The following is a 17112-nucleotide window of genomic DNA, read 5'->3' on the forward strand; positions in this document are numbered from 1 at the left end:
TAGCATGAGCAAACTCATACAAAACACACACTGTGATACTAAAATTTCAGCACCCAGAAGGAATGACCGGAAATGCATATATATGTGTACATTTACATGATATTGATTTCTCCATTATAAGCATCATTTTATCATTCCTCTATGTATCCTGTCTGTGTTCCTGTTCCTTCAGGATGCTAGAACTTCAGTGTTCCAAAGCGTATAATAAAAATAAAATATAAATTCGTTAGTGCCGCCATCTAGTGGGCAAGCTGTTTTTTTTTTTTTTTTAGAATGTTTATTGTTGCTTTGTTTTTTGTCGAAATTATCCAATTTATCTGTAATTTTTATTTTCAACTAAATTTTATTTTTTCTTATTTGTTTTATAGAAAGCGTTACGTAAAATACAAACAAAATAAATATTTTGAATAAACCAATTTTTATCGATATTTAAAATATTAAATAATAAATATTATCGATATTTAAAATATTAAATAAATAAAAAGGAAATATGTAATAAATTAAAACAGATATTTACAAATGAAAAATTAATTACAGAATTGATTATTCTACATACAAAAATATTATGAATAGCACGACTGGGTCTGTCATACAGCAAAGAGACTTTAAAAACTAATTATAATAATTATTTATAAAAAATATAAAAATAAATTCGTTAGTGCCGCCATCTAGTAGGAAAGCTGATTATTAGCGAGTTCCAGAACTGTAAGAATACTGTACGTTAACCAAATGGTAAAAAAAATATTAAAATACTGGTGATCATGGACACTGCCCTTCGTAGAAGTTAACAAGAGTTTAAAGAAGACCACAATACACCGATAACCAGAAAAATTCCCAGCCATTAGGACATATTAACTAATAGACTCCAAACTTAAAATTCTCCATGACAGAATGGGCAGCGTCTGATACATGAATTATTAATGATATTTAAATTTGGTAAATGAAGATATTGAATGGAAAAATACGACTATAAGAAAGGAATACAGACGTGATCAAAAGAGCATTGGGCTCGCGACTGCGCATAAGAAACGAAAAATATATATATTTTTATAAAAAAAAAATGATGCGCATCACGCAGTGGGTTGCGTATATGACTCGAAAGAATTTAATTTTCAACGGCCAGTTTGCAAATTAATGGAAAAATATGTCCGACAGGCAGCAGTTGTCTGAATATTTAACACCTCGGAAATTAATTAGTGGTTTCGTTGTAAGGGAATCGGCGCGACTTATTTAAATAAATATACTTCCATTCGCTGATATGTGAAATTAGTTCGCTGCTCGCTTTGAAATTCTATCTTCGTCGAGACTGCACTGCTCCAAGACTGTTTAGCATTTTGGATGTTTCCACAAGGCATTCTAGAAGCTCATGGAGCATCTAGAATGCTTTGAACCCCACCCTCCACTGCAAAAATTTAGATAAAGACTTGCACGTATCAATAAACAAGATTATTGATGTTCCTTCTTGAATACCCCTGTATTGAGAGTCAATTTAATTACGGGGGCGCAGGTGGGTGGTGATTGTTACTATTTCTTCCACCTCCCATGGAGGAACTACTTCTTTCGACTCTTTGTGCACAAATAACAAATAAACTAGCCTCATATTTAAGTTATACAAAAAAAGCTTCAGGAGAATAATTAAAAAACAAACAAGGCAACCGGATCGAGTTCTGTAGATAAAGTCCTTTTAACTTTGGCAATAAAGATTGCGTTTACATGGGTTGCGATCCACAGCCTCTCCTCAGGGAAATACTTTAAGGGCATGAGACACCACTGTATTTTGTCTGTAAATTAAGTGCGTATTCTGTTGTTGAGGTATTTGATTTGTGATGAAAAATCCAAGCAGAAAGCTCCATTTATCTCTTCTTTAGGTCCTATTAGGGAACAAATCAATCAGAGCGAAACCCATCTATGGAATTTGTATTCAATTCCATCTGGCGAAGGGTTGAAATAACTTCTACAGAGAGTCAGCAATTTAAAGAGATCAGAATGCAATTCTGTCGATCGACAACAAACTAAAAATACCTTTGAACATATATAATGCAACAAAATCATCCCGAAATCTCCGAAGATTTTATTTATCACAAGGAAAATCTTCGTCAGTTGTCAAAAAGCAAAGACCGATCACAAATTATGGTTTCCAGCGACTACACATAATCCCTGTTGTGTGTGTGGGTGAGGGACGTTTTTTGCGCTGTGATCACTTCTGATAAACCTCCCTCGGATGCGTCTAAAGTGGTGGTTCTCGAAGAAACGTTTTTTGGTTAAGTGCAAAAGTCGCGAGACTTAATAGTATTTCGTGGGGCGTGTCTCTGTCGTCCACCTCAAGAAATTATAACCCTGGCGGACAGCAGGAGCCGATGCAGACAGGCGACAAAGCGAACGTGACACTAGTCGTCATCACCTTGTCAAGATCAAATCGGTCGGGGCGCCGTGAGACACCGCAGTTCGTGTCTATCTGAAAGCTCACTGGTTGAGCAGAGAGAGAGGAAGTCTGACTGGGCTTCCGTACAATTTTCAAGACGATAACAGAAATCCTCTTAGCCACGCACTACAGTTAAATTCGACCTCCCCTCACTAACAGACACTTCGAGCGGTGGAAATGATTGAGGGAAGAAAGTGGGGGACTGCAATTTATGTAGGGAGAAACTGTAGATTGTTAGCCTGCAGGAAATGAATGTTCTTCATTGGATGGATTTCAATCAATGTACCGTTTGTACTTCAGGACGGCTTCATAAGGTCAGAGGAGTACGATAAGCACCCCTTTCTAAGTTCTTTTTTTACCTTAGACTTGTTTTCCGGTTTGGCGATGTCAGTTGTTTGAGAGTAGTGGAGTACCAGGACAACTCGTTGAGTAGATGAAGTTTTTCCGGTTGTGAGCGATAAGATATAAGGAAAGATATAGTTAATACTATTTATTAACTGTACTTCGTTTGGAGAAAAAAATGAAATGGATGTCATTGTTCCTTATGTGATAAATCTGATAGTTTAATTTGTGGCGTAGAATGTCCCATAATACGGATAAACATCAAGAAAGTTGCTGCGACTGACGTCGCAGACAAATATGTTCAATATGGCTGATATATGTGACGGTATAGCCTCTAATGACGTTATTAGCAAGGAATCGCAGAGTTAATGTAAGATTACCAGATGTACTCAGAATCGGCTGCTGGTACTCGGAATGTTTCCGATTTTTAGAACGTGTCTCTGGTAGGTTGGCTCACAAGAACTGCAAAGCATCATGTACTTCAGGCTATTCCTTCCAGGTCAACATTCTGCACATTGCATAACGAGCTCTCTCTCGAAATGGTCGACGATGATATATTCCCTTTCCACCAATAAAGCTGCACTTATGCCCCTTTAACTTGCAGCCTTATTGGCTGCACATTACTTGGCATAAATACGATATGATGTTACCTGAAATGGCCGAACAGACGCTGTCTTCGCGACTTGGTGTTAGTAATGGAAAAGGATGCAAGAAAGAACGTGTATACAGCACCAACTAAAAAATAAACTTAATCCACCTCATCTGTCCATTCCCTTCTAATAATATGCCTAATTCTTTCTTAAATTAATTTAAACTACCCACTTCCACATCAGATAGTAGTGTGTTCCTTCAATCAATTACTCTCTGGACTCCGGTTGAAAACAAATTTTCATACATCTATCTTGCCTCCACCCTTCTTCAATTTGAGTTCATGTCCCCTTGAGCAAGTTGTTCGAAGCAGAGCAACAATACCATCATCATTAAGATTACTCAATCCATTTAAAGCCTTAAATGCTTCAATCAGCTTTTCGCCCAAGTGTCCAGTTTCCAAGTGTTGCAATTTGGAGAACCGAACTCTTGTGGCAACAGTACCTCTGTGTTCTTGTTTGGTTTCTCTTCCGTGCACCCGATCCACATTCTTCTTAAAATAAGGCTTCCGCGCCTGTATGCAGTACTCAAGGTGTGTCATATTGCTCTATACATGAAATAATCACCTCTGTGTGGCTGCTGGCAATGAACTGTCCTAATAGTCTGTCTGCACTGTTAACAGCACTTCATGTTAGACTGTGCCATTACCTTAAGGTCTTTTTCTCCAACACCTTGAGTGTGGTACCACACAGTTGTCAATGTTAAAATTCAACTGCTACTTCTCAGCCCATCTGTATAACTTTGGCAGATATTAATGGCAGATTAACCTTTCAGAAAAAGGTTAATCTGGCATTAACCTTTCATTGTATCCCCAAAGCGCTAATCTGATATTTAGCCATTCTCTCATCTTTTGAATAAATGGGAGATTAACCTTTCAAAACAAAATTACATTGCAAAAAGAATTGTCATCCGCTTGAAAATAGTGCAATATCAATGCAATTCGTTGCGAAGGCAAAGTTTGTTGTGCTGTCAGTATTAAGACATAAATAATCTCTTATGACTGAACTCATTGATTACCATGAGGTGATCCCTTTAACCTTTTTCCAAATTATCTTTTTCCAAACTACTATAGACAGTTTAAATCCCACTGGCCTCAAAAACATAAGGTCAGGTTAGCCTAATTTCTTATCAACCAACATGAATTGGTAAAATTTGGACTTATTTATTGCAAAACTAAATGTAAATACATTTACATTTTAATATAAATTCATAGACCTTGTATTATAATCATATCATGATGGTTTTCAGGATAAAATTTGAAATTCGAACTTTATTTCAATTTTAAGTTAATATTTTTAATTACTGATTAATTCATGTTATTAAATGATTGATATGCGCATGCCCATTATTATGACGATTTTTCCATTGCTGGCAATATATATATATATATTTTTTTTTTTTTTTTTTTTTAAACGTGCTTTCAATATTCACCATGTTGATTCACATAAATTTTATTTTATTTTTTGCTCTCTTGGGATATAAAGAAAAAGAAGTTTTCCTCAGTTTGCAGAAGAAGCGTAAAGAGGGGTTGGTGAAAATCCATATCCCAACTGGAGTGCAAGCATACATGTGGGAGCAAATAACAGCAAAGTAATAAAAGTGCAAAGTTGGGAATGCATACACGTCCAAAATTTATTAGATGTTATAAAACTTAGCCTAGAACTCATAACGAGTTTATGAGCTTTCTTTGATATGTACAGATTATCATACATAAGAAATGTTTCCATAAAAAACAAAGGCAGGGAAAACATCTCTGCCAAGATCTAAGATAAGAGGAGAGTGGATTTTATCTTGATTTCTTCCTCAGCTTACTTTGTTTATTAATAAATCAATTTATAATATGAAGCCGGTCAAAGTTAGTTGCGTTTTCAGAAATTTCTTCTTTTAGAGCGACAGAAAGGCAGTTAAAAGACGAACAGGAGCTCACATAAGAACTGAGAGCCAGCTCGATAGGGATTTATTAATTTTATTTCATAAAATACCAATTGGATTTTCTCAAAGGTTTAAAATGTCACTGAGTAATCAAATATAGCATCACGCATGCGCATCATTGTCTCTATACTATATTTCCTCTTCCTGTGATTTATATTATTGCGGAAATCTATAAAATTCTTTAGTTTGACACCATTTGCGTGTATAGATTTTTCGCCATAATTTTGAAAATTTTCAGAAAATTTTGAAATTATTATTCACAATTCAAAATAACAGGCTGTAGATAATAGTTTCTTAAACTGAGTTTACATTACACAAAAGTACATAATTTAGAAGTTTTAAATAGCTTTTTGCCAATATAATTTAAATTTAAATTATATATAATATTTTTAAAATAATAATGATATAGCTGGATAAATATCATTTATTTTAATTTATGTTATATTTTATAAAATTAAAACTATAACTTGAGACACCTAAAATATTTTATACAATTTATTATATTAAACTTTTAATGAAGCTATAAAAAAGATTTTTAAGGGTGCAAAATGTTCGTGGTCTAATGCGATTTATTAATCTTCATCGAAAATGGGCGTTTTAGTAGGAGCGTTCAGAAGGTCGGTTTGTCATTAAAATACCGTACACAATTTTCAGTTTACCATTATCTACCAACTAATAAATACCAACTGTATTCTTAAAGATGAATCTATATTAAAGTAAACCAATTTATGCACAATTCTGTGCATATACATTAAAGAAATTCTTTGGTCACGTCTTAACAAAGCAGTATTGTTATACGCAATGTAACAGCTGCCACTGTAAATGATAACCACAGATGGAATGTACCCTATCGCCCACACAAGAGTTTTCTGGTTGAATCCATTAACATTAAGGTGAACAAAGGCAACATTTCTAAATTGCTGCTGGAAGCAAATCTTCAAAAACAGATGGACAGAGGCAGGGAGGAAAGGCAAAGGGGTTATACAATAAATAATCCCTTCACGCTGGTTCTGCTTGCAATATAAATGCCGGAGATAATGTCCAGCCCATCTGCGACCCATCTGGTGAACGCTAAACTCAGGAAATGCGTAGATTATGTGGCTAACATCCCAAGATCGTTTCCTTACTAATAGAGTTTGCACGCGGGGTGCATTTTAACGGCTTCTGGAAGTCATGTAGTGTCTAATTTATAAATAATCCAGGACATGACCATTAAAAGTGGTACTTTAACACATTTAGTTACGTTAGGATGTTTCCTTCAAGAAAAATTTAACGATAGCGACATCTCACAGGAATTCATAGTTACCGCGATTACGATTTATTTTTGGGCATGTCTAAATGCTATTTATGGAAACATTTTCAAAAGATTTTATTTTAAGATGAAGGTAGAGAATTAAGAGAAAGAAAAATAATTTACAAATATATAATAAAAAATTCAAGATGTGACCTACTTGCAACAATAAAGAGCTTAACAAAAAGACGGACAGACGGACACAGCGAAATTTTTTTTTTTTTTATATTATTGTTAATGATGGAACAACAGAGTTTTAAATATTCACTATAGTATTGAGTTTATTATTTAACAATCCCCCCCCCCCCCCAAATAAATAAATCGATGAAAATATTTTAACTGAACATGTTGGGAGGGGGAGGTACCTGATCGAAAGAGGGTAATTTATCGAGGCACTACCGAAATTGCGCAGCTGGTACGTACAAGATAAATTCAAAATCGCACACTTAACGCTGCAAAAATCTGCACCGTGCAGCGATTTTAAATGCCTATAAAGATTGTACGAAAATATGAATATTTTATGCGAAGAAACTTAACTCTCCCTCTTCTAGCAATCTATTTCAGTAAAAGCAAATCATGATAGTACATTGTCAGGGGGAGTAAGGGCTGCAACTTGCGAGTCTCGAAACGATGTGTTGTGGCTACTTTCCAGTACATTAGTAAAGAAATTACTGCCCACCACGAAAGGTTTGCCATCATGGCGCCATACAAACATAACGCAAGAACCGAATATACACTTACAGACGTCTGTGTGAAGAGTTATTTTAATTTGGCTTTAAAAGTTGTCTAAAAAAACTCAAAAAATACTCTTCCTCTGTATAAAAGAAAAAAAAAAATATATCCCAAGTGGATTCTGCACAATCTGTAAAGGCAGCGACAAATTATTTGGTCAATAGTGTACACAACAGACAGTATTAGTTTATTAAAAAAATAAACGATTTTGATTGTATAACAGACTTTATACGCCTTCATTAAATTATCATAATGTGACGTCACAAACACGTGATAGCTAATTTCCAACAATACTTCATAAATCACCAGATATGACGTAAAGTTACGTCATATCCTATTTTTAAGGTGAAACTCATTTCCGAGGTAAAAATTGTTAGAACTTAATTTTCTTCGCTAATAAATTAAAAATGAAAGGTGGAAAAACTTTAGAAAGGCGTTTAAATAAAGATTTTTTGACACTGCCTTCAAAAAAACAAAGTTAGAGCTCATAAAAAAAAGAGTTCCTTCAGTAAATGAGTTGAAACAAAGTTCGCCCAAGCAAAGCTAACCACTGGCTTTTATAATGGTTTGTTTTCAATTACCATAATCCGTCATAAAGTTCTAATGAGATGTCCAGTGGAACCTCGTGAGATTAATCTATAACGGATGGTTAACACTACACTCTTCTCCTCACTGGTTTAATTGTTCGTAAATTAAAATACTCCGAGAACATGAACGCACGCTTACGAGGGATTTATGGCAAAAGAGAGAGAAGGTAAGATGGAATTTATTATCCATAACAACTCCTGCCACGTTGTGTTAGTGAAGGCGTTATGGAAGGTACCTTGCGTTACTATACATGTTAATCACCCCGTGTTTACTCTCCAACGAAGGCTGCATATGTTACCAGAAATGATGCATTACTCCATCATCTGTATCAGCGCTTACCAAGAAACTTGAGGGAGGTTGAATCTTTTTTTCTTCCTTCTACGGCTTCTGATAATGAGGAAGACAGAAATAGAGACGTCCAAAGCCGAGTCATGAATATAAATGGGTGTCAGTTATTATGGAGAAAGGGGTGAATTCAGATATTCCTCAACAACGAAACCCAGAAGTTTGCAATGCCTTCAAACCCTATGGAAAATTTTCAAACAATATAATCCATGGATTTCTCTGGATCTTAAATAGGGCCTTCTACGCCAGCTGTTTTCTCCTTTTAGGGGATAGCGAAGGAGACTTCCTCCAAGCAATAAAGACCGCCCACCCCACAATAAAACGCGCTATTGAAGCAGAACGGCTTTAGATTTATAGATGGTAATAACGTCCCTTTACATTCAGAAATGTCCAGTACGATTACACCTAAACATAGGCCTAGTACTTAAATGTACAGCTATGTGGCGCTGCTTGCAGCAAATTTTATACATTCCAGACATCCAACGTGAAAGAGAATGCTGTTAAGTTTGAAGAGCTGTTACTGGAGATGATAAAGATGTATCAAGAGTTCGGAGATAAGCGCTATTCAATTATAACAGATGAAGCCCATCCCGATGGAAGGACCTCGCTTTAAACCTGTTGCCATGGTAACAGACCACAATGTCCCTTTTGAGATGTAGACAGCGGAATGATTGGAGGATACAGATCTATTGGAAGCGTTAAATATAATCGTGGGATTAATACAGGGAGTAGGCAAATTAATAGAAACACATTTAGATATATGAATGGATATAAAATGAAATTGTCCTTTAGCTTAAGACCCTTTCTCCTCTGGAATCTCTAGATAGGGAGGAATTAAATATAATGTTTACCAAAATATTAGACTCAGATATGCTGATTGATGGTCCCCTTGGAATTCAAATTTTAAAGACGCATGCGCATCCTTTGCGAGTTGATAAATATTGCACATAGCAGGATGAGTTAAAGAGGAGAGTGGTGAATAATCTATTGGCTCTTCTTGTTGGTATTAATCAATTTCTTTAAACGTCAGCGTTGCTGAATAACAAGGAACTTCCATTTTTATTTTCTGGAGGAAAAGATTGCATCGGAAATTTATAATGACCTACAAATAATAAATGTTAAGTCTTCTTGTGGATGCGTGCAACAGAATGAATGAATGAAAGAATGATTGGAGCTTGTAGAAGACGATTTCATGAGCCGGTGAGATGAACAAAAGATAGGACACGTTGGGGTGGGATTTGGAACAAAAAAGAGAATCTATTTTCGACGCTTGGTAAAACTTTTAAGGAGCATGGTGCCTCCGCTGCAATTTTCAGATAAAAAAGCAAATAAAGAGATCTTATTGCCAGTAGACAAGCGATCAGTGACGGTTCATGTCTCCAGGGGATGTTCTTAGCACCTTTTTTTTATTTTTTTACACTTTTCTTTCTTTCCTTCGACGAGCACAGTGATTGTTTGCCAGTTTGCGATTAATCAACCCGAAAGAATTGCGCAAGACTAGGACAACTGACATCAAAGACTTGACATAAAAAAAAAAAATAGGACAACAAGGCTAATCAGGTGGTTGTGAAAAATCCAGCAAACGTCTGGGACGATAAATGCCAGCTATAAAATTGGAAATTAATTACTTAAGGACAGCCAGTGATGATTATTTAATGTTGAGTAAACTAAGCTAGCTTCTTTTAGTACCATTAAGAAAATAAATCTTATAAATTCTGAAGGAAAACGATCCATATCCAATTCCTTCTCTATTTCCAATCTTGAAGGAAGTATTAACAGAAATTATTTAAAAAAAAAAAAAAAAAAAAGGAAAAGAAAGAGTAGCGCAAACACGCAGACGAAATAAAAATCGTATTTTCATTGTTAAATGCGCCATAAGACTATTTCATTATGACGTAGGCGCGTGCAGCACGTTCATAATTGTTGAATGAAATAAACATTTTTTAACTGACAACAGCGCATGCGCTCTCGTTGACTCCATACGAATTGTTGAGAAATGTGGTTCTGCCTGTCAAAAATAATTTTCTAAATTTAACTTTTACGTTCACCACTTGCAGACTGAGTGCAGAGAGTAATAAGGTGTTAAAAGAAAAATGTTTTTCGCTCTAAAATTAGTGACTTTTCGTTTCAATGGAAACTAATCACAAACACGACTGACGTTATTTGTTCGTCGAAGTTTTTCGCTCTTGTAAAAAGCCCTCGAAAACGTTGCCTGAATCGCCAAGTCACGACAGGAATTAACAGATGGGGCAAATAGATGTAAAGGGAGGGAACTGGCCTGCCTTATCTCTCTCGATCTTTATGAGTGTTTGAGAAAGATTTGTTCCGTATTACAGGACGTTGCTATGCACGCAGGTGGGGGGGGGGGGAGGGGGAGGAGGGATGCTCATCGAGAACTAACGTCAAGTGGGACGTAATTCTCTAGCCACTAGACGTGCCGTATCTTTGCACGTTCGACAATCATTAAAGTCTGTGGCTTCTGGTTTCCCCTACAATTACGACTGTGAAAGATGGAAAGCCCACGTTTCGGCATCTCTGGCATATAATCGAAAGTTGTGTCCATCGAGTTAATAAAGAGTTAGATACTTCAAACCGCGCAGTCGTCTGAAGAGCTTTGTCGGTTAGACTTCAATGATATCGGCGAAAAAGTTTTATATTTGTAATTTTTTTAACTTTTGTTTGCTTTTATAACCCTATTTCGGATGAGAGCAGCAGAAATGTCAATTTTTCTACTTGGCGTGCTCGAAACATGCGCAGGAAATTGACAATTTTTTTTTTTTTTTTAGTTTTAAACAATGAAAGCAGACGACTGTTCCAAGCTTCGACACAAACTTGGAAAAAAGATTTTTGTTATTTTTGTTAATTGTTGAAATTATTTCTCGTGCTCAAGACACGCGCAGGAAATTTACAAAAATTTTAGTTTTTTAACAATGAAAGCAGACGACTTTTCCAGAAAGCAGACGATGTTCCAAGTTTCGACATAAACTTGGAAAAACGATTTTTTTTTTAAACTTTTATTTTTCTTCCAACTTCAGACATATTTTGAGAAGTTTTTTTTCTCGAGTATTTCAACCAATTATTATAGGACCGAATAAAAACGAACTTTATCGACATTTCAACGAATACTACAGTTAGCGCAATTCTCATAGATCAACAATAGATAACACCAAACTGCGTTGTACAACGAAGAGGGAGGAACGCTGATCAAGTGAGCAACTGCTTTCTGTCCAAATATCTAAATTAACTAAACTACTTAACAGTTGACAGAACCACCCAGTTGCGTCAAATTGAAATTAAGGCCGAATATACGGTGCAGTTTAATTTCAGACAGACACTGCCTCTACAATATCAAACCGGGTCTGGATTAAAAGGTCAACTCGCTGGAAATTGTCCATGCTGTTGTAGACGGCAACATTAAATTTTCTGGGGTGCATTAGCGATAACTACGCACGTAGTTAATCTTTTGCCAGTTTCCTGATGGCAGCCAACTGGACAGTCAAAATTAATATCAAAATTGCATCCGGAAAACGCTGCCTTCCAGGGAAGAAAGAGCAAGGGACGATAGTTAGATTTTATATTTGCACTACGCAGAAGAGAATAAAGAGAAAAATTGTAGTTCAAGAAGTCACCACTAGGAGGCGGTCATTAGGTTATGACCGCCTCCTAGTGGTGGCGGTCATAACCTAATGACGAAAAATGTCTCATCAACTACATTTGATTTGGAGCGTGTTTTCCCCTTGGTGGTGGCTACTAGAAATTCGCTTCTGCGTAGTTTAAATATTTAATATTTGTTTATTTAATAGCTAAATTATCGATTAAGAGAGAAATGAGCTCTAATATTTAGGCGAAGAAAGATAAAGTGGAATATAGAAAAAGATAAAATAGATAATTGGAAAGACATACTAATACAGAATTCGCACTAATTATCAGTTCATCGCGCGTGATCTGTCTTTAGTAAAACTTCATTAATAAAATTGGATGGAGATTTAAAAAAAATCGACATGGTACCTATTAATCATTCTAAAGAGATACACTAGGGAACCGAAGATGGTTGGCACAACAAAGAGGGTAATTAATTCCTGTGGCACAAATATTAAACCGAGATTCTTTGAAATATGTGGCTGATAAAAGGAAAGACGGATTAAAGAATGAAGCGAGTTTCTTTTCTTTTTTTTTAGCGATGTGTTATTGAGTTCGATGTTAATTATGGGTATCGATCGACCACATTTATTTCCAGCTGTGAAATGAGAGAAACGAAGATTATATCATCAGTAAAAGAATTTAAGCGATCTTGCTTAGACAGGTCGGACTGAAGGTTTACTGAAGACCAGAGATCGTTAGAAGTTAGTGGAATATTGAGCTCTTCCACTTGGCTTCCAAGTGGCTTTTGAGCAAAGTTTGACAACTCCTTTGTAGGAAGTCATTTACCAACGAGTCTGTTCTAAGAAACCACAGAGTAGTTCTTAACTTTATTTGCATGACAGAGGGTGATCATTTTGGATGAGAACCCATGAAAATGCGAATAACTTCGCCTAAAAGAGCTCCAGAGAATTCTAGATGTGCATGGTGTAGCCATCTGTCTTTAGAAGTGAATCTTATGTGCCGGTAATATAAAAATTTATTCTCGATTAATATTTTAATATATTCAAACCATTTTTTTTATCAAATGAAATTGCATGATTGCTGTACCGATATCTCTTATTGAAAAGCAGCCTTCAAGGAGTCATTGATTACCATCCAAGCTAAGCCCGAACTGTTGGATTGATTCCCCTTAAAGAGACCTAATTTCTGGATTGCAGATGCACAGAAATGCCAGGTACCTTGTTAAAGCCGTCACCAACCTCCCTCTGTTAATAAGAGATCAGGTAACGGAAGCTTACCAAGAGCAGGAAATTATACACTGCTGGCTAGTACAGTAGCAACGTGTCCTGCTATTAGCGTATTATTACCATGCTCATCCATTATCATTATTGAAACGAATAACGCTGGACTGCCCAAGTCAACAGCGCAGATAAAGAGAAATAAATACAGAATAGAGCAAGAAGATGATAAAAAGTGATGGGGAAAAAGCAAGGAAAATTCATAAAGAAGAAAAGATATTTAAAATCTAATACGTCTTTATGCATTTTTAACAACAAGCAAAATTTTTAACAGCAGACGAAAGTCAGTACATATATAAGCAAGCGATTTCTCTAACAATCAAACACGAGCTTAAAGCGTTCTGCTTTAAAAAAAAAAAGTCAATTTCCCTTCGGCTGCTTGTTTTACATTTTTTTAAACCGATTTTTTTAAATAAGAAATTATTGCGATCGCAGCTGTACTTAGAAGTGGAAGGGCAGTACATTTTGTAAGATTAACCGCCTCTTCTTCTACGAGCTGTTTTCGGTCGTAATTTATTACATCGACATTCGACGCTGTTATGAGATGTCCGACACTTTCGCAGACACCATCAACATGCCAACAAGATTTATAATACACCAGTCAAATACAGAGATTGTAACGCGGAATAACCTTTTTTTTTTTTTTAGGAGCGATTATTGCATCTGTATTACGTTCAATAGCGAGCAGAAATATTGCGCGAAATGCCAAACGAAAAATCGTTTCTGGCGAAGCAGTTGTCGTCTGATGGCCTCTTTATTGTTACGACATCGTAAGTTCACAACAGAGAAAAAAAAGTGGGGGTGGGGACGTTAGTGGAATTGCGACAAATCCTTCTTTGAAACTTACCTCTGAAAGAAACGTTGAGCAAATAGTTCTTGTACAACACCCCGCCGTCCAGATCTCTCATTTCCTCGCAATATTTTAGTACGCTCCGCTGTTCACAGATGTCCTTCCATACGTTGTGCAGCGCCTGCGCTAGAGAATACACAGCGTCTACCACAAACTGCACCTTCGACTCCTGCTTGTAACCCACCGATTCGTGCAGCCGAAGATTGGGGGAACAAATAGGCACCGAGTTGTTGCTGTTTTTATCTACGTTGTGGGGAAGTTTGCACGAGAAAACACTTTCCCAGTACTCTTCAAACCAGGGGTTCCTGACGTTGTTGTAGGCAGTTAAGTTCTTCATGTACAAGTCAAACTCTCCTATTTCTTTCGAATACAATTCCACCGTTATCGCCCCTTCGGCCACTTCCTCCAACCCCGCGACTATCTGGTCCTGCTTTCCCCAGCCGTCGCTAGCAATCCACGCAAACGGGTTGTTGGTTCCGGCCCGCTTCGCCGCCTCTAGGATGCCGCGTGCATCCTCGGCTCTCGTGAACAGCACCACGCCTTTGGCGTTGTGTTTGGTGTGCAGGTTGTGGTAGATCTGGTCGAACATCTCCCTGGTGCACGAGTGCGGGACCTTGTCGTTGATAGCGATGCAGATGTTCCGAGCCCGCGCCTCCCTCTGGAACGCCGTCATACCGGAGTCGCCGTACTGTCCTTCGGACGATATCAGCGAGACGTACGACCAATTAAACTTCTGCACGACGTCGACCAGGGCGATCGCTTGGAAGGTATCCGACGGGACGGTCCGGGCGAAAAAGTCGTATCGCGATTTGTCGCTCAGCGAGGTCCCTGTGGAAGCCGGACTGACCTGAGGGATTCGGAAGAGACGAAGAAGGTTGGCCACTTGCAGAGACACCTCGCTATACGATCCCCCGATCACCCCCGTGATGGCTTTGGTGTTGAACTTCATTTTCGGCACCGTCCCATCGAGACATTCAAACGCCGTGGCGTCCACAGTGTTGATGGACGCCCTGATGAATTCCAGCGATTGGTTGAGGGCGTAGCTGTCACTGGAGCAAGTGTCTAGGATCATGGCGCCGATCTTGATACCCTCCAGAAGTAGCGGGTCGTGGTTGATCTTGTCAATCGCAAAGAGCATCGCTTCCAGTCGCTGGATCCCTCTGTCCTTGTTGATCTCGCCGCATCTGGTCTTGCTCCCTTTCTGGTGGATCGGGAAGAGACCGCCGAACACGATGTCCCCTGGCACGTGCACTTTCATACCCCGCGTTTCGTGGTACACCATGGTCATCCAGATCGCCGTGCAGGAAATGAACAGGGTGGAGAGCAATTTTTTGGCCTTCATGGTTCCTCTTTTTCCGCTAATACGCGTCGATTGGTCACATCGTAAGCGGATGGGATGGACTGGTTAATTAAGTACTTTGTTGTTAACATCCGGGTAGTAGTAGTTGTAGTCTTTTGACGATCCTCTCACAGCACATGGTAGGTCCTGGAAGAGGAGAAAAGTATTAGAGGCTGCGTTACTTCAGTGGACATTGTTTTTTAAATTAACATATTTCAAAACGATGACTTGTTAAGAAGTCAATGTATAAAGATTACAAAAGATCAAGAACTTTAGAAACCTTCATGTAGAGTAAGGTGGGAATTATTAGAATCGCTTATTAAAGATGAAAATGTCATCCTCTTGCCTACGTTTTATAATACTTTAAGAGAATTGCGATTTAGCATTTGATTCTCACTCTATGCAAAACTTAGGATTGAATAAAGATTTCATTATTGTTATTAATATATATATTCACTTATTACAGTGGTCAAAATTACATTGATAATTTGAAAGAGGATTCCAGTTAATTCCAAAGCAGTTTTCCAGAATATGAATGAGAGCAGAGATCGTGAGCTTATCATATGTACAGAAGACATCCAAAAAAAGATTACGTCGGGTTGAGGTTGCTGTTAAGATCTGTTTATAATTTAAATAGGGTGTCGTTTAGATGAAGATGTTTGGGGCTGTGGAAGAACTGATCGATAAGTGCTCTTAGTTAGGACAGTCATTTCAAAGCCCTTAAGTAGAGAACAGACCAATTGAAACAGCTCTGAATCCCTTGGACTCTTTAAGCTTTCGTATTTTGTGCAGTTTTGATCTGGCAGGGATCGTCCCAGATTTCAGCAACTCTTTAAAAAGTATTAGAGGAATTCCACGATGAAGGTGCTACCCACCTTGATTATGAAGGAAAACCATTCGAGTCTATGGTAGGTTTGTTGGGAAGTCTTTTGATGGTATTTATAAAGTTTCCCAGAAGATGAAGATCAAACATCTGTTTTCCTCTAGTAGATGGCATGATCTGCTGAATCCAAACTAAATGTCTTCGTGATCGTAATAAGATCCTCATTAGCCTATAATGATTTAAGAGTGCTGAAGGATAGGTCGGCTGCCAATGTGCCAAGAATTCATACCTTGAATCTACTTGTGTGATCGGGGAATGGGGATGTAGGTATACACGATAGTTGTGTGGGATGCTGATTTGCTCACCTGGATCGTCTTGAACTCGATTAGTATAGTAAAAGTTACGCATTCGCCAAGTTTTCTACTACTTCTGGAGTTATTGAGGTTGAGGTATTCATGAAGTTTAGCTATTATCACCTGGAATGGATGGTCCAATCCTCAATATGAAGATTCTCTACTTTGTTTGAACATATTCGAGAATCTTGTACGATATTACAGTCTGAATTAGCTCTGATAGGACAGATGGGATCATTGGTATTCTCATAGGTATTGTGCTCAAGATGGATTCTCATCTTGTGCATCATTAGTTGTACAGCTTATTGTTTGCAATCGTGTTAAAAGGCCAAAGTTTAGCTTTACTAGTGTTAGTTACAGAAAAAAAATTCCTGACCTTGAACTTTTCCTTATAATAGGGGGGTTAGGGGTTATAACCACGTGCCCTGCATTGCATACTTATACAGATGCGAAGTTGAGCATTGGATCTTCAACATTCTATAACACTGGTCACTAAGAGGTACTGAAACTATCCTGGAAATCGCACGAGTTGTCATGGTAACGATATAGACAAAACGGCAAGTGTAG

At 37.5% G+C, this 17112-nt stretch overlaps 1 protein-coding gene across 3 annotated transcripts in view; it reads right to left on the reverse strand.

Annotated features, from left to right (window-relative positions):
• LOC150086786 (metabotropic glutamate receptor-like) overlaps positions 1–17112 on the reverse strand; it is a 232702-nt gene that overhangs the window by 15742 nt on the left and 199848 nt on the right. For all 3 annotated transcript variants that reach the window (XM_090371576.1, XM_090371578.1, XM_090371577.1), the window contains one exon: positions 14028–15516. In XM_090371576.1, coding sequence (XP_090227702.1) covers positions 14028–15372 — 1345 coding nt within the window. In that variant the 5' untranslated portion in view covers positions 15373–15516. The remainder of the gene's footprint in view (positions 1–14027; positions 15517–17112) is intronic.

Source organism: Mastigoproctus giganteus, chromosome 4, assembly GCF_048544385.1.
Source record: "Mastigoproctus giganteus isolate SK-2022 chromosome 4, ASM4854438v1, whole genome shotgun sequence".
Lineage (NCBI taxonomy): Eukaryota > Metazoa > Arthropoda > Arachnida > Uropygi > Thelyphonidae > Mastigoproctus > Mastigoproctus giganteus.